Source organism: Peromyscus californicus, unplaced genomic scaffold, assembly GCF_007827085.1.
Source record: "Peromyscus californicus insignis strain IS unplaced genomic scaffold, ASM782708v3 Scaffold_7__1_contigs__length_154581171, whole genome shotgun sequence".
Classification (NCBI taxonomy): Eukaryota; Metazoa; Chordata; class Mammalia; order Rodentia; family Cricetidae; genus Peromyscus; species Peromyscus californicus.
In genome coordinates, this window is record NW_026294595.1 from 7,708,124 (window position 1) to 7,733,952 (window position 25,829).

The 25,829-nt window shown below is 50.5% G+C and overlaps 1 protein-coding gene across 1 annotated transcript in view; it reads right to left on the reverse strand.

Moving 5' to 3' along the window:
- Positions 1-8,403: 8,403 nt before the first annotated feature.
- The window catches only part of Fubp3 (far upstream element binding protein 3), a 47,792-nt gene continuing 30,366 nt past the window's right edge, over positions 8,404-25,829 (reverse strand). The window contains 13 exon segments of the mRNA XM_052723086.1: positions 8,404-8,515; positions 8,951-9,078; positions 10,038-10,109; positions 11,968-12,041; positions 12,164-12,183; positions 12,185-12,236; positions 12,477-12,550; positions 13,302-13,462; positions 16,792-16,933; positions 19,901-20,001; positions 20,542-20,644; positions 22,390-22,494; positions 24,827-24,925. Coding sequence (XP_052579046.1) covers positions 8,507-8,515; positions 8,951-9,078; positions 10,038-10,109; positions 11,968-12,041; positions 12,164-12,183; positions 12,185-12,236; positions 12,477-12,550; positions 13,302-13,462; positions 16,792-16,933; positions 19,901-20,001; positions 20,542-20,644; positions 22,390-22,494; positions 24,827-24,925 — 1,140 coding nt within the window. The 3' untranslated portion in view covers positions 8,404-8,506.

Below are 25,829 nucleotides of genomic sequence, written 5' to 3' on the forward strand. Positions count from 1 at the left end.
CAATATGACTGCGAATGTAGAAGAGATGTTGGCTTTCGTTTTAATCCCTATCACCGGCCACAAGAAGCGTCTCCGATGAGGCTGAGAGATGCACTGATTTATGGGTATAAAGACAAAGGCTTAGGGGGCAGTTTACTACCATGTCCCTTGAATAAAACAATAATAGTAAGGTCTCCCCTGGGTGTGGCCATACCCTAAGTGTGGGACCAGGGTTTAAAACCCAGCTCTTTATGCTTGAAGACCTTCACTTGCTTTTACAACCATTATGCCTGTTAGTGTCTGACTTTCTTAAATTAAAAATTGGGTATGGGGGAGACAGCAAGGATAAGAGACCATGGAGTGCTCAGCTCTAAATGGGACATCTACATCCCAGCGTCTCCCCTAAAGACGCAGGGATCATGGTGGAAGAATGGGCATGATTGTAAAAGCCAGAGCAAGTGAATGTCTGTAGAGGAACAGTATCTCCTGGACATGACAGGGCAGTGACACACATGAACTAACTCAGTGGCTGGAACCCAACAAACATTTGCTCCAATCAAGCCAACTGAGGTGCCAGTGCGGGTGGGGGAGGGGCTCATGAAGTCCCACCTATCTGAGGAACTATTGGCAATGGTGACCTGCAGTACTCGCGCCCTAAGGGGCTGCCTGTGCTCCAGGATGTGGTCCGACACCCGTGCACACACAGGCTGCACTATGTGAGTATTGAGAGAGAGAAAGAGAGAGAGAGAGAGAGAGAGAGAGAGAGAGAGAGAGGTGGGGAGGCAAGAGCTCATGAATTTGGAGGGGAACCACAGTGGCAGTGTTGGGGGCGTGGTTTGAATAAGAATGGCCTCCATAGGCTCATAGGTTTGAATGCTTGGTCATTAGGAGATGGTGCTACTTGACAGGGATTAGGCAGTGTGGCCTTGTTGGAGTAGGTGTGGCCTTGGAGTAGGTGTGGCCTTGTTGGAGTGGGTGTGGCCTTGGAGTGGGTGTGGCCTTGGAGTGGGTGTGGCCTTGTTGGAGTGGGTGTGGCCTTTGTTGGAGTAGGTGTGGCCTTGTTGAAGAAAATGTGTCACTGGGATTTTAAATGCTCCAGTCAGGTTCCGTGTCACTCTCTCTTCCTGCTGCCTGCCAATCCGGATGTAGATCTCTCAGTTACTCCTCCAGCACCACGTCTCCCTGCATGCTGCCACGCTTCCCGCCATGATAATGGACTAAACTCTGAAATGGTAAGCCAGCCCCAATGAAATGTTTTCCTTTATTTATTAATTTTTTCCCGGAGCTGAGGACCGAACCCAGGGCCTTTCGCTTGCTAGGCGAGCGCTCTGCCACTGAGCTAAATCCCCAACCCATGTTTTCCTTTATAAGAGTTGCCATGGTCATGGTTTTGTCACAGTGATAGAAACCCAAACTAAGACAGGGTGTAGAGGATGAATTGGAGAGGAGTAAACTGGGGTGGGTGGATCAAAGCATGTTATAATCAGGTATGAATATAAAATCAAACATTTAATTAAAAAGGGGGTAATTAAAAGGAGAGATGGGGGTTGGGGATTTAGCTCAGTGGTAGAGCGCTTGCCTAGCAAGTGCAAGGCCCTGGGTTCAGTCCTCAGCTCTGGAAAAAAAAAAAAAATAAAAGAAGAGATGGCTCGGTGGTTAAGAGCACGTGCTGCTTTTCCCGAGGACCTGAGTGTGGGTCCCAATCCCCACATCACATGCCTGTTATGTGATGCTCCAGGGGGTTTGACCCTTTCAAAGTACCTTTGGTCTCCACAGGTACTTGCGGTCATGTGCACACACGCACACACAGACACATAATTAAAAATAAAAAATTAAATTAAAAAGCCAGGCACAGCCCTGGGTGTTTGTAACCCGAGGCCCAGGGCAGGCAGAGACAGGAAGATTCCTGGAGTTTGTTGGCCCATCTTAGCCAGGGGGCTCCAGTTTCAGTGAGTGACACTGTCCTCTGTCTTTTTTTTTTTTTCTTCTTTCTTTTTTGTTTTTTTGAGAGAGGGTTTCTCTGTGCAGCCCTGGCTGTCCTGGAACTCGCTCTGTAGCCCAGGCTGGCCTCGAACTCACAGAGATCTGCCTGCCTCTGCCTCCTGAGTACTGGGGTTAAAGGCCTGTGCCACCACCACCCAACCAGAGTGACCCTGTCTTAATTAAGAAAAACAAAAAAGGCGGAGAGCAACTGGGGAAGACAACCCAAGTGTCTGTGTCTTATACACACACCCCCTCTCCTTCACACACGCAAATATGTGTGCCTGTACACACCACTGCCCCACATACAAACAACAAAAGCTCACAACTCAAAATTAAACCAAACGCCTATGCATCTATAGATGCCTCACGGAGCCTAATGAGATTTGGATCATGAGCGTGGCCCAGATCCAAGCAAGGGACCTGCAATGAGCAGGTTTGACCTTCTCCAATCACAGGGCAAATCCCCACTGGAGTGAGGATGTAGCTCAGGCCCCTCTTGATCGAAAAGGAGGCAGGGTAGGGAGGAGTCTAAAATATCCATCTAAAGCTGAGTGTGGTGGTACATGCCAACGGTCCCCACCACGCGGGAGGTGGAGGCAGGAGGATCTAGAGGCCAAGGCCATCCTCCGCTGTAGAACAAAATTGAGGCCAGGCTGAGCTACATGAGACACTGTCTCAAAAACAAATCAAAATTACAAATCAAACAACCACAAAACCCCAAACAAACAAAAAAACCCAACCCCAAACCAAAAAACCAAAACCAGCCCTGCAGGAAACGTTTAGACAGATGACCCAGCTGTCCTGAGCACGCAGCCACATCCTTCCTGTTCACCTGCCCACCTGAGGGATGGAGGTTTGCTAGGAACGCAGTGGCAGATGACAGAGCTGCGAGGGAGCTTCAGTTCTGGACCATGGTGCAGCTTCCCAGGGAAGGGATGGATGGTCAGAAAATCTGACACAAGTGGCGTTGCAGTACCTCCGACTTGTTAGCAACCAGCCAGAAGTGAGATTTCCGGAAACGTCGGTGTGTGGGTCAGAATGAAGCGGCCTTGACTAGACCAGCCGCCACCCACTTTACCTTGGGGGTGGGTCTGGCTGTCTGCAGAGCTCCTTCTTGTCCTGGCTGCTCTCTCCCAGGGACTGGCTGCAGGACTGTGGGGCCGGGGGGGGGGGGGGGGGGGGGGGGGGATAGCGGGGTGCTGTGATCAGATCAGTTTGCGCCCCCCCCCCCCCCCCCCCCCCCCCCCCCCCGCTGCTCTTGCAGGAAGTCATCATGGTGGTCAGAAGTCATTACTCAGTCATTACTGAAGGCTGCCACTTCCCATGGTGACCTTAGGTTATCGCCACCTGCTGTGAGGGGCGGAGGGGGAACAGGGTGGTCACACAGAGGCCAGGGAGTGTGTCACTTGTCTTCTCCTCACTGTGACTCAACACCTGAGAAAGTGACTTACAGAAGGCCGGAAGCCTGAAGGGACAGTCCACCATGGTGGGCAGGATGTGGAGGCAGGAGTGACTGCGTCTGCAGTTTCTGCTGGTCTGCAGCTGCAGCTCACTGCCTCCTTTTCCTTCGGTCTGGGACCCCAGTTGTAAGATGGTGCTGCCACATCCAGCCTGAGTCTGTTCCCATAATTAAACCTCTCTGGAAGTGCCCTTTCCCACATCCACCCAGGGGTGTGTTTCCATGGTGATTCCAAACTCAGTCAAGTTGACACTGAAGATGCCCCTCACAAGGAGTGAGGCAGGGTTCTGAGGCAAGGCCAAGGTCCGCTTGTTCACACCCTGCACTCGACTGCTTCGGTGGACTGACCTGCTGGGCCCCTCTGGAACCACCTTAGGCATCCCTCAAGCACAGGCTCTTTTCTGTCTACATCAAATGGACAGGGCAATGCTCTTGCATGCCACGACAAGATCTCTCTAGGGCTGAGTGCAGCACTTCCCTCAAAGGGAACCACGCACTGGATTCTCCTATGGTAAATACGGAACTCTTACTCTGAGGGCGGGGTCACATTTTCTGTTGCTAACAATAGAATGCTTGAGGCTGGGCGAGGCAGAATGACTGGTTTTGCATAAAGACCCTGCATCTAGATTATAGAGCCAAGAGTTTGGCTAACAGGCCCGTGGAAGAGAGAACAGGAGGCCCCGTGACCCGCCATGGAGAGAGCACACCCTCTCCACACAGAAAAGCATGTATTCCTCTTAGGCCACTGCTGGTGGTTACACGACCACTCGGGTTTCAGAGGGGTTAAACCATGTGCAAGCTACAGCAGTGACTACTTTTGACTTCCGGGAGCCAGTGTAGAGCAGGCCGTCAGTGCACAGCATGCTTCCAGCCCGTTTCTATACTTAATGTATGCGCATTTGTCTGTATGTTGTGTGCATGGGAGGCGGTTTCTGTATGTGCGCTTACAGATGTGTCTATATTTACAGGTGCATGTGTGTATCGATTTCGATCCACCAACTTCCATCTCATGGCCACAGCACTAACTCAGGCTGGCACACAGCCTGGTGTCTTCACCTACTGCCTAAAGGTCCACCCCAGCTCCCTGTGCTCAGTTACCAAACGGCCCTTGCTGGCTTATCCTGCATGGGTTTAACAGCAAAATCACCAACAACAAGAACATGGTGGCATATACTTTTAGTCCCAGCACTCGGGAGGCAGAGGCAGGTGGAGGCCAGCCTGGTCTACAGAGTGAGTTCCAGGACAGCCAGAGCTACATAGAGAAACACTGTCTCGGGCTTGGGGATTTAGCTCAGTGGTAGAGCGCTTGCCTAGTAAGCTCAAGGCCTTGGGTTCGATCCTCAGCTAAAAAAAAAAAAAAAAAAAAAAAAAAAAAAAAAAAAAAAAAAAAGAGAGAGAGAGAGAGAGAAACAGTCTCGAAAAACCACAAAAAGAATTTAGGAAGGCCACACAATACTGTCTGGCTAAACTCAGCGGGGATGGCACAGAACAGTAACACTGACTTTGGTCCATGAGTGACTGCAAAGGTATGGTTTGGGGTTTCAGACATCTTGGTGAGGTGAACGGCAAGTGACTGATGTGCCTTGGGGCTTGCCCATGGCTGCTGCTCAGCTCCCTCTTAGGACAGCCTCTCCTCCTCATCTACTTCACTGGGTAACTGTCCAGAGACCACCAGCTCTATGATGGGCAGTCTTGGCCCTCCTGCAGAAGACCTGGCTGATGGGGAGCAGACAACACAGCACCTGCCCCTCTACCTCCCAGGCCTGGGTCCAGTGTAGAAAGGGCGAGCACTTCCTTAGAGAAGTTGGAGAAAGGTTCAAGACAAAAAGCCCAAGATAACCACTGCTTGAAGCCGTTTGGGATGTCTTCGCTTCCTCTTGCAAGCACCCTGGCCCAGCAGCCCCCTGCGGAATTGTCAGGCCACTTTCGGGCCATTAATCCGGAGTCCTTCAGGAGCAGTTGCATTAGCCCACCCTAAACCCCAGCTGGGCCCTGGAGGGCTGGAAGTGGGCCTGGGAAAGAGCAGTGCCGGAGCCAGCTGGAGCTGGGGCTCCAGGGTGTCCAGTGCACCTTGGTCTGGGCACTGCAGCATACCATCTGTGCTCCTGTGGGGCTGTAGGACAGATACATGGATGGTCACCACGTGAGAGGGCCCACTAATGGATAAGACTGCCTCCTGCTTGAGAGGCCAGGGCAGGGAAGGAGGTGCATCCCATGGAGGATGGAGAACTCCTCACTCCAGTTTCAGTTTGGGTGGGGCTAGGTCAGTTCAGCAGGGGTCCTACTGAATCCTGTCTGTGGGCAGAGCCACTGTGGGTGTGGGGCAAGCCCTTGAAGACAGACCAGGCACTGCCCTCCATGATGACCATGCAGCTTTCTTAATGGAACACAACCGCTGAACTTGGTACATTTCAAGCACTTTAGCCTTCCAGGACAGCAGACTGCTGATGGAACCCATCTTCAGAGGGCGGGCGCCATGTTAATGAGAGGCCAAATTTCATATGCTTGCAAACTTTCCCCCCTGCGGCCTGCTGCTCTGCACACCCCACCCCCCAACAGAAGACTGCATCAGAGGGAAAGAGAGATTTCCATAATTTATAGTACGGCATTTCACTGGGGACAAACGCTAATCTGTACTTACCGATACATTTAAGAAAATGCATCCTCCCGCAAGCCTGCGCCATTTACGACTCTTGGCACAAACCGCAATGCTCAGTCTTCAATTAAGGGACACCTTAGGGTTCATTATCACACAATTGCTCCCTGTGAACCATGCCAAATGCTGTTTTGGCACTGAGCTTGGAAGATGAATTAGAAGGAAGTCTTCCCTGTAATGCCCTCTCCAACTCCCATTACCGCCATCAGCGCTGATGCCCCCTTGGCCGGCCCTCCCCTCCCCGAGTGGCTTTCACTATTCAATTTCTCAACGTCAAACTCGATTCTCTAGAGGTGTAGTTAAAGATGCCACATCTCCTTTTTGTCTTCCGGCTCTCAACAGGCCTCAGTGTGGCCCAGATGGGACACTCTCCCCCACCCCCTTTTGGGCTAAAGGATCCACAGATGTGTCTTTCACTCCTGTGTGGTGCATGCGTGCATACGCCCTCCCCACAAGAGGTTCTCAGCAAGGACTAATGGGCCTGTTGTCTATACTGAGACAATCCCACAGCATAGAGGTACAAGGTGAAGGCTGGGCCATGTAGATGCCCTGGCAAAAAAACTGAATTTCAAGCCAGTTGCCTCCAAAAGGTGATAGAAAACAGCCAGCAAAGCTGCCTTTACCCCATCAGGTCCTGTGGTCAGGCCCGCAGTGGGACTAGAGTGGGTGCGGGTAGTACCCTTCTGTTTTCAACAAAAGGCCTGCATCTGCTGCTGTCCCACCTGAGACAGCAGAGCACAGGTGAGTGGGTCTGGAGTATGCAGCAGCCAGGGAAAAGAACCCAAGAGCGCACACACGGCAGGGTCTGTGTGTGTTTAGGTGAGTGCATGCCTGGCTATGGGGCTGGAGGGCGTCAGGCTCAGGATGGGGTGCAGCCCACTGGATCCCTCCGACAGACACCACACCCTCCCAGGCCCAGGCAGGACTGTTCACTCATTTGCTATGACAGGGAAGCCTCGTTCTTACTGTGGCCCTTAATCAAAAGGTCTTGTGTAAAGCTACACCTAAACACCAGATTGGCTTCAGAAGTCACTGTGCACCAACAGGTCAGGCTGATGCAGGCAAGGTGACCTCAGCTAGGAAGTGCAAGAGCCAGGGTCCAGCAAACAGAACAGACAGAGAACACTTTGCCCACAAGGTATCTTGTGGAAATTTTATTATATAGAGTGTAAAATGAATTGTCAGTCAAATAAAAAGAACACCTTAAAAAAACAAAACAAACGAACATGCATAACATTTCCACTGCCTTTTTAATAGTTAGACATTTCAAGCATTGTAAGGAAAACGAGAGGACTGGAAACTGTAACTTGAGCACATTTCAAACGGAATGTTCCTCGGGGTCAATTCAAAATGCAAGAAAAAATAGCTTCAATTCCGTTTTTTTTTTCTTTAAAAATACATGTTATCTGTACAAGATACACTACAGTAAACATTGGAAATCATATTATCCCTTTTATTAAATCAAAATTATTTAACTCATACTGTGGTTAATACTAGATTTATTTATTTATCTAGTTAATTTGACAAATATTAAGAAAATATTTAAAAGAAAAAAGCAAAAAACACCTTGGAATTAAAAAATAGTTACTACATTTTTATATGGTTTAATGTCCACAGTGTTTGTTAAAAGTTATATTGAATTTCTTTTAATATTAAAAATAACAGTATTTATATTTCTGAGAATAGAGAAAGGCTTTTTGTTTTTAAAACCAGCTTGGAGGTCTAGACATACAACTGCACCAGGTGACGGAGACGGGCAGCTTACATGAAGGTGGACTGCGTCTCTGCGCTACCCTCAGAACGCTAGAAATGACACAACCCACAAACGCCCCTCCCGCACACAAGGACCCGTCTCAGCTCACAATTCACATCATTAATTACAATACATAATAGTTCAGCTTAAAAAAAAAAACCGCAATAAAACTGGACAGCCAAGATACAAGAAATTAGAGGTGAAACACTTAATGAATTTACATTTACGAATATTTAAATACTGCTTAAATTTTTTTAAAGAATTTGTTACAATACCACCTAAGACTTCCAAGCCATTTTTTCTGTTGCAACAGAAAACAGAAACAAACAAACAAAAAAAACTGTAAATAAAAAGACACAAAAATAAAACAAACCCATTATTTGATGAAATGTCGAGACTCTGAGGAGAATTCGGGCACCTGAGCTCGCAGGCTTTGCTCCGAAAGAACCCCAGAGCTTACACATTTGAAGTAACAAAGAAATCATGACACAGAAATTACCAGCAATGTTTAGTAACTAATTTTCCCGATTTTTAGAAAAATTCTGTTAATCTAAATATAGTGTTTCACAGAACAAAACAAAAGTTCTTCATTGAAAGGTTTGCAAATCTAAAAATCTCTGTAACAAACAGGTTTTTCTCACACTGATTTCGGGGAAGAGCCGCTGCAGACGCCCATCTACTGCTCCTGTGGGGGGGAGGGAGAGGGTCAGGCCCAGCACCCGTCCACCTGATGCGGGAGTCTCAGCAGGCCAGGACACTGGGAAGGGTTTCTCCTGAGTCACCAGCCCAACACCAGCTTCCCACAAGGCCTGAAGGCATCAGGTCCCCAGGAAGGTGCCTTGTGGGAGCACCAGGCCCTTCCCCCTTGAACAAAGGCCACAGCCCTTCAGGGGCAACTATTGGAGTGGCCCTGGAGTTCCCTGCAGGCGCAGGGAAAGTCCAGCACTTACTTATAGTTGGGCTACTAAGGCCCGGAGCTGGAGAGAGAGCAGCACCCGAGCAAGCCCAAGGCTGGGACAGAGGGAGACAGAGGAGATCCCCACAGGCCAGTGAGCTCACCCTGGGACTAGGCAAGCACAAAGGCTGGGTGGCATCACGGCACTGGGGACTGGCTACAGACCTGGCTGTGGGCCTGAGCCTGCCCTAAAGTCTGCCCGTAGAAGGCGGCCTGCTGCCTGTAGTACTCGGCCCAGGCCATCGTGTAGTCCGGTGGGGAGCTGGTCTGTGGAGCAGCACTGGTGCTGTGACCTGGATGACAAAGGACAGCAGAGTTGAAGAAAGGGGAGGAATAGAAGGCCCTTTTTCTAGGGCCTTGAGGCATCTGCTTCCCCCTGGATCATTGCTGCCATTTGGAATGCAAAGGTGCTTGCCATATAAAGTGCTGTGGCCTTCTGTTGCCAGCCTCTGCCACAGCCCACCTAGAAGCTACACTTCTACCGGTCTCCCATACACCAACTGCCGGCCCAGCAACTCTGGGTGCCAGAGAATAAACACAGTCACAGTGGGGAGACAGTGCAGTGTGGCACTCAGATGGGGATGGGGGGGGGGTTGGTGTTAAATAGGCCCTGGGTACCCGGAGTGCAGGTTAATAAGTTGTGGGGGGACAGGCACCTGAACTCCCCCACACCCCCAGTAAGGAGACCACCTGACACCTGCCTGTCCAGTCACCAGAGGAGCTAGTGGCCCAGAGAGAACTCTGCCTCCAAGTCCAAGCAGCTTCTGACAGCCTTAACCTGGGCCTTCCAATTGGCCACGTGATTGTTCTAGGCGCAAGCTATTGCGGGGGTGGGGGGGGGGGTGGGGGGGGGGTAAGCCCTACATCAGACCCAGAACTGGCTTCAACTGGAATAAGCCCAGGCCCTTTTTCTTTGACAATCACTCAGGGGACATTTCGGTGTTGGCATCCCTCAAGCCTGACTTGGTTCCTGGTGTTGTAAAGAGAATGGACTTCCACAGGAAAGACAAGCCACCAGCACCCAGGGAAGGCAGCTCCCTTTCCTGCACTGTGACCTCTTGCCTGCCCTGACATGGCCCCCGGGAGACTGTGAGGACAATACAACCAGCAGCCATTGGCCATATCTGGCTTCCTCTGACAGGGCATGGGAGAGAGATCAGGAGGGCACCCAGATGCAGTCCCAGAGGGGTGTAAACCAGGTGACACTGGACAGCAAAGCCACAGCCGGGCAGCGTGCGGTGGCTGCACTCACTCTGCTTTTTGTAATAGTCCTCCCAGGCCTTGCTGTAGTCGGGCTGGCTGCTCTGTGGCTGGCTCTGCTGGCCTATGCAGAGAAGAGAGAGCAGTCAGGCCTTGTTCGTGGACTCCCATCCTGGCTCACGGGCTCCAGCTGGGAAGTACAGTTATCACTGAGCAAGGCTGCAACCAAGGTTATGAGGAGGCGGGGCTGGAAGCCGGTCTTCTTAGACCCGCTGGGCCTAGTTCCCAAGGGACAGTCAGGCCCCCAGGCTCCACCACCGCTCTGGACAAGGAAGGTGACAGGAAGGTGACGGGTGGGAACTCCCTGTGGCATGAAGGCACAGGTCTGGGGTTTGAAGCCAGAGACACACTGTGCATATGCCAGGGGCAGAAGCAACAGGCACCCAACTGGGATCTTGCCTAGCCTTTCTTCATGGGAACAGCACAGAACCCACCCTAGGCACCTTCTTCTCCGTGCTGGCAGGGGAGGCAGGCATGAGGAGATCCCCAGTGTCAAGGAAGGCAGCATTAGGCTCAGGGGCAGGTAAGCAGAGGGATAAGGCAGTGAGGCCAGGGGCAGCGCCTTTGGTGTTGAAGGGTTCACCAAAGCCCTTCACCTCTTTTCAGAATCAGTCTAAGGCAGACAGAGGAATGTGAAGAATGTGCCCCTCAACACAGCTCAGCAGGGTGTCTTTTTTTGTTGTTTTTGTTTTTCGAGACAGGGTTTCTCTGTGTAGCTTTGGTGCCTTTCCTGGAACTCACTCTGTAGCCCAGGCTGGTCTCAAATTCAGAGATCCTCCTGCCTCTGCCTCCCACATGCTGGGATTAAAGGCGTGCGCCACCACTGCCCGGCAGTGTGTCTTATTTTTGCCATGCCAATGAACTGCAGCCCAATGGCAGGGGAAGGTCCACTTGCTGACCTGCAGGGGAGGAACAGCTTCTGTGTTCTTTCCTGCAATGTGGGGCTATGCACAGGACTGCTTCCTGACCTGACTATACACAGGCAGAGCTCAGGCAGACAGGTGGAAGTTGCCAGCCTTTCTTCCTTCCTCCTGCTCACCACCCACACCAAGGACAACCCACCGGGCGTCAGGTTCTGCTGACCCTGACCCTAGTGCTCCTTTTGGGGGCACGGGGAGAAGCAGCTTTCCTCTCAGGGCTTATTTTGGGAACAACAGGGCAGATGGGATCACAATCCTGCCATCCTCCTGCCTGGGGGGAATGTACAGAGCACAACAGTATTGACAGCCCAGCACTGTGAGGACACCAGTTCCGCAAGGCAAGGAGAAAGCAGAGTGCTGGAGAAGATGAGAACCAGGAACCCAGTGCGACAGAGGGTAGGCACTGTCAGGGGCACCTGCTGACAGGGAAGCACTGCCAGAGTCTGAGAACATCAGAGCACATCTGGATGTGGAGATGCGGAGGGAGAGGGCTGAGCACTGCACAAGCCTCCTCTTTTCAGTAGCTTCCTTGGCCAGGTAGCCCTTAGCAGAGACAACTGTGTTGGTTTCCGCAGAAGTCCAGGTGACAGAAAAAGCCCTTTTTCTAAGTCACTGGTGAGAAGTAAGGTCACCTTGACAAAGAAGACTGAGGGAGAGGGGTCCTCAGCAGGGCAGGAGGCTGCTTAGGAGAGCAGAGCCCAGGGAAGTTCTAGGCTGCAGATTCGCCCTCAGAAGAAAATGGAGACAGGAGAGACTCTTATCAAACCACACCCACCATCACTTCCGCCCCTGCCCCAAGCTCTGAGGAGGTCCTGTGACCCAGGGAAAGCAGCCTCACCTTCCTGTGCATTCCCACATGCTAGGCCTGCTGGGCCCCCTTCTCTGGGGAGGAGCTAAACCAAGAGCGAGGCAGCAGAGCACCTCATACCCCCAGTTCCCTGGATCTGTGAGCCTCAGGATGCCACCTTGGCGCACACCCTCACCCTCTTGTGAGTCACTTACTTGGGACTTGTGTGGGCTGCTGCCAAGCCTGGTAAGTGCTGCCCCAGCCCTGGGTCAGAAAAGCTGGAGGGCCACTGTGGATGACAGAAGAGTCCTTTGTGACAGCATGGGTCACACACCCTCCCCCTGCTTTCCGATCATCCTCTTTCCCGACTCCCTCACCCTCCTACTGGCAGAAGGACAGGTAATCACCTACCTCACAGGGGTGCTGTGGGGGGTTCCCGTTAACTTTAGCAGCGATGTTGGGGAAGCCCCTGGGAGGAAAGGCGCTGTAGGCAAGGGAAGAGCATTGTTGATTTGCAGGAAGGGCGGCCCTTTCAACACCCTCCCCTCTACCCAGGCAGTGTGCTCCCTTGGGAAGATGGAGCTCTGAGGCTTTACCCTGTCTGGTCAGTGAGAGAATACAGTGCTGTCCCTGCCCAGGACTTGAATAAGCACTTCTGAGGAGCAGGACAGAGGAGGTTAGAAAGGTAATGGGCCTTCCATCAAGATGGAGGCAGAGGACTCACTTTTGATGTGGCGCAGCTGGTGGCTGGCTGAAGGGGCTCTGTCCGAAGGCTGCAGGGGCTCCGAGGCCGGCACCCTGTGTGAGCACAGAGGAGCTCTCACCCCAGTCACCACGCCACTGTGCCCTCTGCCCAGGCCCGCCCAGGGAAGCCCACTATGGGAGGGAGGCAAGTCAAGTGAAGGAGACAGTTCTGCGCTCACACTAGCTTCCTTCCCCCAGCAGACGGTGTCTGCAGTGGTGGCTCTGCCCCTCAAATGACCAAGACCACCACACAGCCAGTCCTGGCACCACCACGATTGCCCTGGCATGTCACCCTGGGGGAGGACCAACCTGCTTGACTCTCCCGTCAATTTAGGCTGGCCCAGGGCTCTTTCTGCCATTCTACGTCCCCATTGAGGTGAGCAGTGGCCCATCTGTCCTCCATCAACACTCCCTTTCTTTATCTGCTTTGAGGTGCCTGAAACTAAAGCCAGAGTCAATGAAAGCTGCCTGCAGGGCTGGTGGCCAGGGTGACGCCTGAGGGAGCCGGGGGGCAGTGCTGGGGGAAGACTGCTGTCCGGCTGCTCATCTATGCCTGCAAGGACATGCTCGAAGGGCTGACTGCTGGGGCCTTGGCCAGTCACGCCACGGGCTTCTTTGATTGCATCTGAGCCTGGCATTCCCTGAGCCTTGGACTTTCCCTTTGGCAGAGGAGAGGCTGCCCCCATGTGATGCAAGGATGGAAAGGCACAGGACGCACAAGGTTCTGGGGGAAAACAGGTACCTTGGACATCCAAAAGCAAATCCAGCTAGTATAAGCCAGGTGGGGAAAGGCCCGTGTACGTACGCCAACTTTCTCATCTATGAGATGCCTGGCCACCTCGATCTGCTGAGGAGCGCCCCTGATGGTAAATATCCGCAGGTTGGGGTCGGTGTTAGGAGGGGGGTTCCGCTGAAGCTCCACATGCGCACCTGATTGCTGGTTGATGTTTTTTATGTTCTCGCCCCCTGCAGGCAAGAGATATAGTTGATTGGCTCTGAGTGCGTGGCCTATGTTTCGGGGAGGCTGGGAGGTGCATGCTAACTCTTGCCCACAGATAGCCACTTTCTTCTGCTTACTGCACAAGGGCCCTGACAAAATTCAGGGCTTCTTGTTCACAACACTAGCTATTTGGAATGAAGATGACCGTTTGGAACTGGACTGAGGCCTGTGGCCACAGGGCCCTATAGAAGGGTCTGGGCCCAAGGCCCTTGGATCTGCCTTGAAATCCACCCAGAGTCACTGTGAGAATGGAGACCTGATGGCCCTACCATACACAATGGGGCCTTCAGCCTAGGCAGGGGCTGCCCTCCCTCCACAGGTCAAATGGGCGGCTACAGGCCCCACCAATGCCTGGAACCCACTCTGGCCGTCAATACCACACCCTGTTCCCTCTCAGGTCCCTCTGCCTTGGTGGGGGATGGGTCCAGACAGAAGCAGTAGAGAGGGGAGGAGGCGGGCACAGGACCTAGATGGAGCAGGGTGACGGGAAGTTCGTTGTTCTCTCTGAAAACCGGCAAGTCTCAGTCTCTTAACCAAACTCCACCAGCCAGGGAACAATGACCCAATTCTTGTGAAATTTCACAGAACTTACAGGTCCACTACATCAACTCTGTGGGAGCGGCGTATAGCCAGAACACAAGGAAAACCTGGAGCACAATCTTACAAAACTGAAGAAGATAAAACGCTGAAGGTCTGGTGGTGTACAAGAGCAGGGAGTCCACGTGTCAAAAGCAAAGCCCACGGGCTGCTGTGTGTGTTGGGTTGCCCCTGCCCACTCCAATGCAACCCAGCTTGAAACGACATGTGTAACAACACACTCCAACCTTCCCTACTGCCTTAGCAGATCAAAGGTCATCTAAGCATATCACCAAGCGAATGTGAGGTGGCTGTGGAGGAGAGAGAGAGAGAGAGCAAGGACGAGCTTTGTCTTTATTTCAGCCCGCAAGGGTCATGGAACAAAGATGGAGGTGAGTCTCAGGGAGCCTTCCTGAAGGCGGAGCAGCCAGGCTCGCGGAGGACAGACTAGGAGCTGATAGCTGAGTGTTTGCTGCATGCCCAGTAGAGCTCCTGGGTCCTTTTCTCAGAGGCTGGCACCCTTCATCATCTCTGCCCCATGAAGAGGGAGCAGCTTTGTTCCCAATCAAGTTTTGGAGACTCGACGAGGACAAAGAAGCAGCAGAGACCACGACCACAGGCACCCGCACCAGCCTGACCTCAGATGGCCCCTGGCCAGCAGGCAAGAGCAAGTGTGCCCGAGACTGAGGGCTGGCAGACTCCAAACAGCAGCACACCCCCCCAGCAGCCCACCTTAGCCAGGCCAGCAGCCCAGGATGCTCTGCTGGGACCTCAGGAGCATGCTAATCGGTATGGAGGCACTGCCAAACTGCACGGGGCCAGAAGGAGTTAATTTAAGTTCATCGTCCTTCAACATGAGGTCACTAGTTTGGCACATGGTGGCTGTCTTGAACTCAGTCAGCAGCCTGCTCCTTTCTTCCACCTGATGGGGGGCAGAAGTGACCCACCAGCGGCTGGCTGGATGTGAAATCGTAAAGCAATTAATCAAAGCTGCTAAAAGGCCTGGCTGACAAGGGCAGGGCTGGCCAGACTATCTGTCAATGTTGCTGTGTTTATCATGGAAATCCAGCAGGGGCCCGGGAGGCTGTCCAAGGGCAGAAGCTGGGAGAGCTCTGCCTGGTTGCCTGGACTCTCTCCTCCAGCCACATGCTTTTCCCAAGAAAAGGAAACCGCTCACATGAAAGATCCTCTCCATGGCCACCTTAGCTTGTAGTGGGTCCCAGATTGTTAGTGAACACAGGGACAGGGTGCCAGCCACCACTTCACTCTGTTATCACTGTCCTCTAGGCCCTACTTGGGTGGCTCTGTGGAGGATGGACAATGATACCACACACACGCACACACAGAGACGGGGTGCTTCTGCCAGGGTTTGTTTTGCTGAGACACACTCAAATGAAAATACCACTGACAAGATGGTTTTCAAAAGGTCAAGACCCCTATATCTGATCCCCTATCTATAGGTATCAGGTAAATGTGATCTCTTAGTACGTCAACGGGCTGGGTGGGGTGTGGGAGGGGTGTGAGAATGTCTACAATTCTAAGTAGCTAGCAGGATCAATGATACATTTAGCAGCATGTACCAGAGAACAAAAACAAACTACTCCATTTGTCACCATGCTGCAATTTCAGCAAGAGTAGAAGAGGTTCTCAACCTGTTGGTTATGATCCCCAACAGGGGTCACATATCAAATATCCTGCATATCAGATATTATCACTATGATTCATAACAGTAGCTATGAAGTAGCAATGAAATCATTTTATGGTTAGGATCATTACCACATTAGGAAATTAAAGGGTCACAGTGCTAGGAAGGTGGAGAACCATTGACCTAGAGGCTGAGACAGGAGGGTCACAAGGCAGAGGCAGTCTGGTCTCAAACCAAAACCCTCCTTCATTATTCCTACCATCCAATAATCTGAAAGACATAGATACAAGAGAGTAATATCTTGAAAGAGCACAAACACTCCCCCAAAGAGTGGTAACTACAGATCTGGGGGGGGGGGGGGGGTCCTGTGGTGGTATTACCCACTTAAGCTCCCAAGGTCACAGGGGCAGGGTTAAGATCTGCTGGTGGAGACAGCCCAAGTCACATTCCCTGTAGTAAGAAATCGGAGGGACTCTGGGGAGAAGCCATTTTCTCCCTATGCTGTCAAATGAATAATGAAGGAAAACACAAAAGCCAATGTCAAACAGAAGTCCTGTCGGTAGTAAAGTTCAGCTCAGTGCTCGCAGGGAGACCAGCCAAGTCTAGGTGGTCCATGGCCTACTCTGCCTGCTCCCTCCTGGCTGACAGGGAGGACGGCATTGTGCAGGCTAGAATGAGGCATTCCACCCAATGCTCCAAACTGCCCCCAAATGTCTAGGATCAGCTAGCAAGCCAATCTCTACTCCTCTCACAGGTTGTCTGCATTGCTGAAAGCCTCCTAGGCTGTCCACGAAGACCCAGCGGCCAAATCCAGTGAGGGAAAGGTGACATCCATGTCAGAAAGCACTCTGTGGAAGGCATGAGTGTTGGTGACTTCTCAGGGCCACGTTCATTCCAGTCTACAGACAAGGCCCTCACTCAAACAGGTGCTTTGCTTTTTTTTTTTTTTTTGTCACTCCATTGTGACAAGCCAAGTCAGGGACCCCAGAGGATGCCATGAATACAGGCCTGAGAGTTGGCTTCCCTTTCCTTGAGCAGCTGCAGGGGACAGAAACCCTGACAGTTGCCTCTTACCTTTGCCAATTACAAGGCCACATTTATCAGCTGGCACTGTGTATGTAATTTCCTGGACACTACCAGGAGTGCCCAAACTCCAGTCCCCACGGCCACGGCCTCTTCCTCTAGCTACCGCCAGGCCTCCAAGGCCATCTCTTTCCTGGTAAGGAAAAAAGGTGACAGTGAGGACGTCTGCCACTGCCATCAGCATATCTCCCCTCTCTGGTGAGAAGGCAAATGACAGGGTACACCAACACCACACACCGGACCCTCAGCACTTCAGACTTGGAGGCTCGAATCCAGAACAGAATTAACCAACACCTTGTTATAAAAAGATACCTGTGGGCACACACAGCATCCACATACCTCCCTAAAACCGGAAGCTAGAAACTCTGGGCTGAAGCCTGGGACTGTCTACTTTTCATTACAAGGCCCTCAAGATTAGGCTTTACTCAAAGTTGAGGCTAACTCATGGTGGGTCTGTCGGAGCAGATAATGGATACCAAAGAGCTACCGGTAGCATCTGAGAGGGGCTGGAGGGGCAGTGTGTGACTCAACTTCTCCACAAGGCTGTCATAGAGGACAATGGCCAGCAGAAAGGATCAAAGGACTTAAGGAAAAAGTTCTTGGTCTGGTGGGATAGCTCAGTGGTAAAGACTGCTGTCCTGAGCTTAACCCCTGAGACTCACTTGGCGGAAGGGGAGACCCAAATCCTCCAAGTTGTCCTTCAACTTTCACACATAGGCCACGGCATGCGAACATGAACATGTAATAAGTACAAATGTAATTAAAAAAAAAAAAAAAAAAAAAAAGGCGGTCTTATTACCAAGAAGGCGTAGAAAGATCCTCAAGAGTGATTTCTTAGGAAGGATGGTGGCAGGTGTCCATAACCCCAGAGAATTAGGGGGACAGACTGAGGCAGGGGGACTGTGAGTTGGAAAGCCAGCCTGTCTTTAAGACTGAGGGACAGAGGACTAGAATGGCTGGCCCAAGGCTGGTGTGTCGGGAATAACGGGAGCGGCAGCAATGGCAACAGGAGACATCAGGCCTCACTCCGGTGTCCGGGAAGCAGCTCCCGCACCGTGAAGAAGCACCTGCTGACTAGGAAGCATGGCTTCCTGAGGGTTTCTGCTCGGACTCTGGCATGGGCAGCCAGCTTTCCCAAGACAGACAGAGGAAAAAGGTGCTCTTCAGCTTTCAAACTTAGAAAAGGTGTTACATGTTCAACCCTAAGAAACTACCAGGGTTCTGGTTAAAACCCAAGCCCTACCTGGTGATCATGGACTGAACAGGAGGTACACATTTACAACTGAGAAGTAGTCCTTCACCCCTGAGGCTGCTGGCAGGAGCCTCCAGGCACCTCAGAACTTGCCAGAGGTCATGAGCTAATGGACAAGTAGGTAAGATGAATTCCCAAACTCTGCCCAGTCCTTTGTCTCTAGTTACTGATATGTCTTCACCCTTGTAGTCCTGGAGGACGTGCTAATCTACCACATGTGCTCCCTACCACAAGTCCTCAGGTTAACAGATGCTACCGACAACATAAAAACTCACCTACATTCTAAAGGCAAGCTTGGAACAAGTATAAGAGCAGGATTAGGGGAACATATCTCTAATCAATACTTGTGAGAGGCTGAGGCAGGTGATCCTTATGAAGGATCACCATAAATTCCAGGCCAGCCTGTGCTACAGGGCTAGGCCCTGAATCAAAATGGCCCCCAAAACATCAACAACAGCCGGGCGGTGGTGGTGGCACACGCCTTTAATCCCAGCACTCGGGAGGCAGAGCCAGGTGGATCTCTGTGAGTTCGAGGCCAGCCTGGTCTACAGAGCAAGATCCAGGACAAGCAACAAAATTAAACAGAGAAACCCTGTCTCGAAAAACCAAAAAAAGAAAAAGAAAGGAAGGAAGGAAGGAAGGAAGGAAGGAAGGAAGGAAGGAAGGAAGGAAGGAAGGAAGGAAAAACCCATCATCAACAAAACCCAGGTGTATGAAGACATGGTGCCATCAGGGGTAGAACAGGTTCTGCTCTATGTCCTGGATTCATTCCATGTTGGTTTTATGTCAAATACACCTGACTGTTGGAAACAGGCACTCTGCCATGACACTGTCATCTACCAAGCTCATGCTTCAGAACCACATAACTGGGGATGGAAAGATGCTCAGAGGACCCAGGTTCAGTTCTCAGCACCCATGCCAGATGGCTTACAACTACCTGTAACTCTAGTTGCAGAGGATCCAACATCCTCTTTCAGCCTCCATGAGTACTACATACACGTGGTACACACACATGCAAGCAAACACTCATACACATGAAGTAAATATAATTACCCAAACAAAACAAAGTTAAAAACAAATTTAAAAATCTCAAAAGCGCCGGGCGGTGGTGGCGCACGCCTTTAATCCCAGCACTCGGGAGGCAGAGGCAGGTGGATCTCTGTGAGTTCGAGGCCAGCCTGGTCTACCAAGTGAGTTCCAGGAAAGGCGCAAAGCTACACAGAGAAACCCTGTCTTGAAAAAAAAGAAAAAAAAAAAAAACAAAACTCAAAAGCTTTATGTAAAGTTGCAATTCTAACAGCTGAGTTTGATCCTCAGGACACACATGATGGGGTCTCCAGAGAACTGACTGCCACTTCCATGCCATACCATGTACACATCACATATACGAATAAATGCATGTGCGCGCACGCACGCACGCGCACACACACGCGCACACACACGCGCGCACACACACACACACACACACACACACACACACACAATAAATGTGTAGTGAAAACCTAGATTCTGGTCAATAAAGGCAGGGGGTAAAAAATCAGCAAAGAGCCGGGCGGTGGTGGCGCACGCCTTTAATCCCAGCACTCGGGAGGCAGAGCCAGGCGGATCTCTGTGAGTTCGAGGCCAGCCTGGGCTACCAAGTGAGTTCCAGGAAAAGGCGCAAAGCTACACAGAGAAACCCTGTCTCGAAAAACCAAAAAAAAAAAAAAAATCAGCAAAGAAAAGCACTGAGGCAGGAAGAGGCAGATGTGGAAAAGTCTCCAATTAAGGAGACTGAGTGGTCAGAGCACCATGGTGCAGCACTGTGTGTTTCTGGGTGGGCTCTGAGACCCAGAGTTCTGGACCCACCTGCGCTGTGAGAATGAGCTCATTGATGATGTGCGCTGCATGCTGACACCGATCTGGAGGGCCCATGACCTGTGCTGCTCTTTCTGGACTAATCCCATCGTCTGTGGAACCAAATGAGAGAGAGTAAGGAAAAGTCCGAGATCAAACAGAAAATAAAATCTCATCTCACAGTCTGAACTCTTGGAGCAGTGTGAGGAGGACTGTGTATGAGTGTGCCTTTTTCACACGTGTCAGAGTAACACCCAGTCACTGTGCAAGCACAGATGACCCAGCCCTTGGGAGGTTGAAGCAGGCCAATAACGAGCTCAAGACCAGCTTAAGCAACATAGTAAGATCTTTGGCCCTTCCATGAAAGGTTTATCCTTCTTTGTGATATTAAATTGTTTCTGATTTGTATAAAATCAAAATGGTGCATTTTGTAAAGGAATCTTCACTTAGCAAAATTACAAACTGAAAATGCTTCATAGTTTATGTGTGTGTGTGTGTGTGTCTGTGTCTGTGTGTGCTAGAAACCACAGGCCAGAAAGATCAAGCCAGTACACAACCAAGGAAGGGCACGATGACTAGGAAGGAAGATTGCCAAAGAGAAAGAAAATACACACAGCTAACACAGCCCTGGGTAGATCTAACACCAAACTAACCTGGTTTGAATTGGATCCTCACACCAGCATCATTCTGGATCTTTTTGATCATTTCTCCATTTCTTCCTATGACAATCCCAACAGCAAACCTAGGCACAGACACCTAGACAGACAGACAAAACCATCAGAGCTTCTGCACATATGGCTTTGTAAAGACTTAAATTCTTAAAAATTCATTTATTCTAATTTTATGTGTGCTGATGTTTTGCCTGCATGTATGTCTGTGTGAGGACATCAGATCTTGGGAGTCAGAGACAGCGGTGAGCTGACAGGTGGGTGCTGGGAACTGAACTCAGGACCTCTGGAAGACCAGTCAGTGCTCTTAGCTGCTGAGCCATCTCTCCTGATCCAATTTACAATTTTTAATTGTGTATGTGTATGTCTTGTATGCATACAAGTACAAGTACCTACAGAGACAGTGTGGAGCTAGTTACAGGTGTCTGTGAGCTGTTGTGTGGGTGCTGGGATCTGAATCCAGGTCCTCTGCAAGAGCAGCTAGCATTCTTTTTTTTTTTTTAAAGATTTATTTATTTATTATGTATACAGTGTACTGTTTTGCATGTATCCCTGCAGGCCAGAAGAGAGCACCAGATCTCATTACAGATGGCTGTGAGCCACCTTGTGGGTGCTGGGAATTGAACTCAGGACCTCTGGAAGAACAGCCAGTGTTCTTAACCTCTGAGCCATCTCTCCAGCCCCGCAGCTAGCATTCTTAACTGCTGAACCACCTCTCCAGTCCCTGGCCTTTTCTTTTAAAAGGAAAGACTTTAAATAAACCACTTAGTTTTTATTACAGTGCAATTTTGGAATTAAAATAATAAAGCATTTTTTCCTTATAGAACAATTTCTGTGATTGATGATTATGAGTCTGTGAAACTGCATACAAATATATGCCATTGGCTCTACCTGTGGCCATTTACAGTCTTGTTCTTTATCTGTAACTGTGGTAAAATGCACAGGCCATAGCACCCGCTACTCAGTCATTCAGAAGTGCAGAGCCCAGTGGCCTCAGTGGAGCCATGATGCTGTGGAGTGACCAGCAGCACCATCTAGACCCAGGGCCTACTGGTGACCACAGGAACTCTACCACTGAACACCACCACTTGCTTCTACTATGTTCTCCGCTTGACTTCACCTTGTCCAGAGTGGTCACTTGGCCACTGTGAATCTAGCTGAAGGCACTAGGTGTGATGTTTGCACGGTGTGGCATAAAGGACAATTGCAGGACAGATTTTGATAGCATTTCATCTCATCAATAAAACAAGATTCCAGGTTTGATATAATCATAACACATTATCGCTGTGAAAACTTGGATTTTGGCTCCTATTTAGACATAAACGTAACCTTTAAAGCAAAACTGTGAAAACCAGAGGAATGACCTGCCCTGTAAAAGCAGCTGGTTTTCCATGCTTGTTTCTTCTTTATACCCTTGAGCAGTGTGTGTACTCTTGAGTTTTGAAGATGAGAAAAACTACATAACCAGTTTGAGGCTAAGGAGCTGAGAGAAGTGTGACCAGTGGTTTTAGTGACATTTTTTTTTTTTAAAGATTTATTTATTTATTATGTATACAGTGTTCTGCTTGCATGTATGCCTGCAGGCCAGAAGAGGGCACCAGATCTCATTACGGATGGTTGTGAGCCACCATATGGGTGCTGGGAATTGAACTCAGGACCTCTGGAAGAGCAGCCAGTGCTCTTAACCGCTGAGCCATCTCTCCAGCCCGACATTCTTTTTTTTGAGACAGGATCATATCACTATGTAGCCCTGGCTGGCCTGGGCTTGTTATGTAAACCAGGCTGGCTTTGAACTCAGCCTTGCTTGCCCACTGACCTGTGGGTCCAGCTCACCTCTATACTACCTCCTCCTGCTCTGGAGGTGAAATCGCCACGCACACCCCGAAAGTCAGCCTGGTCTTTCTCTCGGATGATCTCTAGGACCATTTCTCTTGCTTGCTGCACAAACAAAAACAGAAAGTACCAATGGGGAAAATTCTGGAAAAAGACAGCACAGGATGAAAAGCCAGGATCAGGGTCAGGATCAGTGTGATCCAAGACTGTGAAGGCGCTCACTGCTGACAAGGATGAGAGACTTAGGGGACATACTCCAGCTACTCTAAGGTTCAAACTCTAAGAGTCACCTACTCTACCTGCAGCTGGGTCAACACAGCTAAGGTGAGTGGAAACCCTTCCAGTGGCCCCAAGTGTTTCCAGCAGAGGCTCCTTGAGCCAGAGGACAGACAGGAACAGGCAGCACAGGTCACAGACACAGCTCCTGCCCTCAGAACTCTTAGATCTTTGCTTTTATACATGAAGTACTACTAGGGGTGGAACCTAGGACTATGCACCATCGTAGGCACATGGTATATGACTGAGCCACACCCTAGGCCCAGCTGAACTGCAGCAGGTACCGACCTCTGATTAAGATGGCATCATAGGCCAGGTGGTGGTGGTGACGGTGGTGACGGTGGCGGCGCATGCCTTTAATCCCAGCACTCAGGAGGCAGAGCCAGGCAGATCTCCGTGAGTTCGAGGCCAGCCTGGTCTAAAGAGAGAGATCCAGGACAGGCACCAAAACTACAGAGAAACCCTGTCTCAAAAAAAAATAAAAAGAAAGAAAGAAAAAAGAAAAAAGATGGCATCATAGACCTGAAAGCACGAGGCAGACCCTACTGTCCTCTCCCAAAGGTACGTGCATCTGCTCACACCTGTTTTTAATAACAAATGGACTGACTCTGTGCTTGCTTACCCTGCCTAGGACCTCAGGTTCAATGCCTAGGACTGCAACCAAACAAAAGGAAAAGAGAAATGAAGACCTTAAAATCACAATTATTTCCCTGCAGATTTATGAAGAAAGATCAATAAAATAGGGTTGTTTTCCTGAAGAAGACACTTTCCAAGAGGCTGGGGATGTACATGTGTGTGGAGCTCTAGGTTCAACCTCTAGCACTGTGTCAGCTGTGACACAGAGGCTGGGTACACCTGGAAACTTGAGTGATACAAAGACAAGATGTAATCGGATCGTGTACCCATCTATGGCTTGTGTTGGCAGGAGGAACTGTACACTGTGATTTTTAAGAGAGGGTCTCTCACTGGCCTTGAGGTCTCCAAGTAGGCCAGGCTGGCTGACCAGAGAGTTCCCAGGATCCACCTCTCTCTACTTCCCTGAGCTGAGATTAACAAGTGCCATCCACACCTAGCTGCTTCTTTTCTTTGGGGATCGAACTCAGGTCCTCATTCTTGCTTGCAAGGCAGTCAATCACTTTATCCATTAGATCATTTCCCCAACCCAGTAATCTTATTTTAAAGAAGGCTGGAAGCTCTGGGGAGGAAGGGCCACTGGGAGCAGCTGGCCTGAAGGGAGGGAGGAGCTACATACAGCACCGCCAGCCTTCCACCTAGCTTTCACTGGTGCCACCCTGTGCAGCGAGAGCAGCTGAAGGAGAGGGGAGTGAAACGGAGGGACTGGCCAACTTCACTGGGCCAAAGTCCAGTGCTTTTTGTTTTGGTTTTTCGAGACAGGTTTTTCTCTGTGTAGCCCTGGCTGTCCTGGAGGCTCAGAGATCTGCCTGCCTCTGTCTCCTGAGTGCTGGGATTAATGGCGTGCACCACCACTGCCCAGCTCCAGTGCTCTTAAAGAAGCACGACAGGTTAGATGCAGTAAGGAGACGGGCTGCAGATAACAGAACACCAGCATTAACCTGACAACATATACCCACAGACACTTACATTTCTGTCCCAGTCAGAGGGAGTGTGCAGCCACAGGCTGAACCCTGCTTTCCCGCCCAGGAAGCTGTGCTGAGGGCAAACACGCCTGGCACTTGTTTTCATCTGCACCTCCAGCTGGCCTGGATTTAAGCTGACCACGGCACAGCAAGGCTAACAGTATACTTAATCTGGGTTACCCAGTATCCTCTGCAATGTGAAAACTAGCGCATGCACTGTCCCCACCTAGAAATTACATCTCAATCACATTTCCCCAAAGATGTACCACCAGCTATCAACAACCACTTGGGGTAGACCAGCAATTCTCAACCTGTAGATCGAGATCCCCTTGGATGGTGGTGGTATTGAATGACCCTTTCATAAGGGTCGCCTAAGACCACCAGAAAACACAGATATTTACATTACCATTTATAACAGCAGCAAAATTACTGTTATGAAGTAACCACGAAAATAATTTTTGGTTGGGGGTCGCCAGAACATGAAGAACTGTATTAAAGGGTCACAGCATTAGGAAGATGAGAACCACTGGGCTAGACAAATCTAACCCACAAGTTCTTCTTACCTGTACTTTAAACGGGTCTCCAGTGATGCGGAGAGGCTTGTCTGCTCCTGTGGGCAGTGGGCCATCCTGGATCATGACCATTTTCACACCTGTCCGCTCCTGTTGGGGAACATGCAAGCACACAACCCTCAATGTCATGGGGAAAACGCACGATGCCTCAAGAAGCAGGACTGGGCCAGTTCATCCTAAGTCTACGCCACACTTCCCATAAGGTAATGCCTTCTCCCCTGGACGGGCTCTGGGACAAAACTCCAATGTGCCCCTCCTCTTTACCCATGTCTGGAGTATTTGAACTCTAGGGTGCTGTTCCTACTGAGAGCTACACATTAAGTGTGTGTTCTGCTTATCAAGAGCTGATGACAACCTGTGCCCACCATGCAACCAAGTGCTGCTGCCTCCCAGGCACCGGTGAGACGGGTTCTCAAACCACCCAGGGGTCCAGGGCTAACCAGCTGATATGTGGGTTCTATGACATCAAATCCTAAGCTTTTACAATTTACCCGAGGTTTTAGGAGGCCTTCTACAAGGCTTGGGGTATAACACACAGGCCATCACCTACAGCTGTCAAGTCCCAGAGTTCTGAAGTCGGCTTAGAACTCAGTAGAACATGCACTCAAATGAGTAGCTAACCATTCTCGGGTCAGTGTGGCTGCGCATATTTGGCTGGGGACATATACACTGCCTTAGCTGGACATGTTCAATCTCAAACATTCTTGACTAGAGGTGTCTCAGTTTATATAAAAGGGTTCTGCAGCTGAGAGCGGCCTCTTTATTGTGACTCACAGAAACGGGAATGAGTACCTCCCCAGCTCTGACTACAGTAAGGCGGTCACTCCTCTTTCTATAGACAAGGATCGTGAGTACTTGAAAAGTAAATGAGCACTTTTGGGCTTTTTGTTTGTTTAAGGTCTCTTACTGTAGCCCTGGGTAGCCTGGAACCCACAGAGGTCTACCTGTTTCAGCCTCCTGAGTGCTGCTGGGATGTTGGGGGAAGGTGTGCACC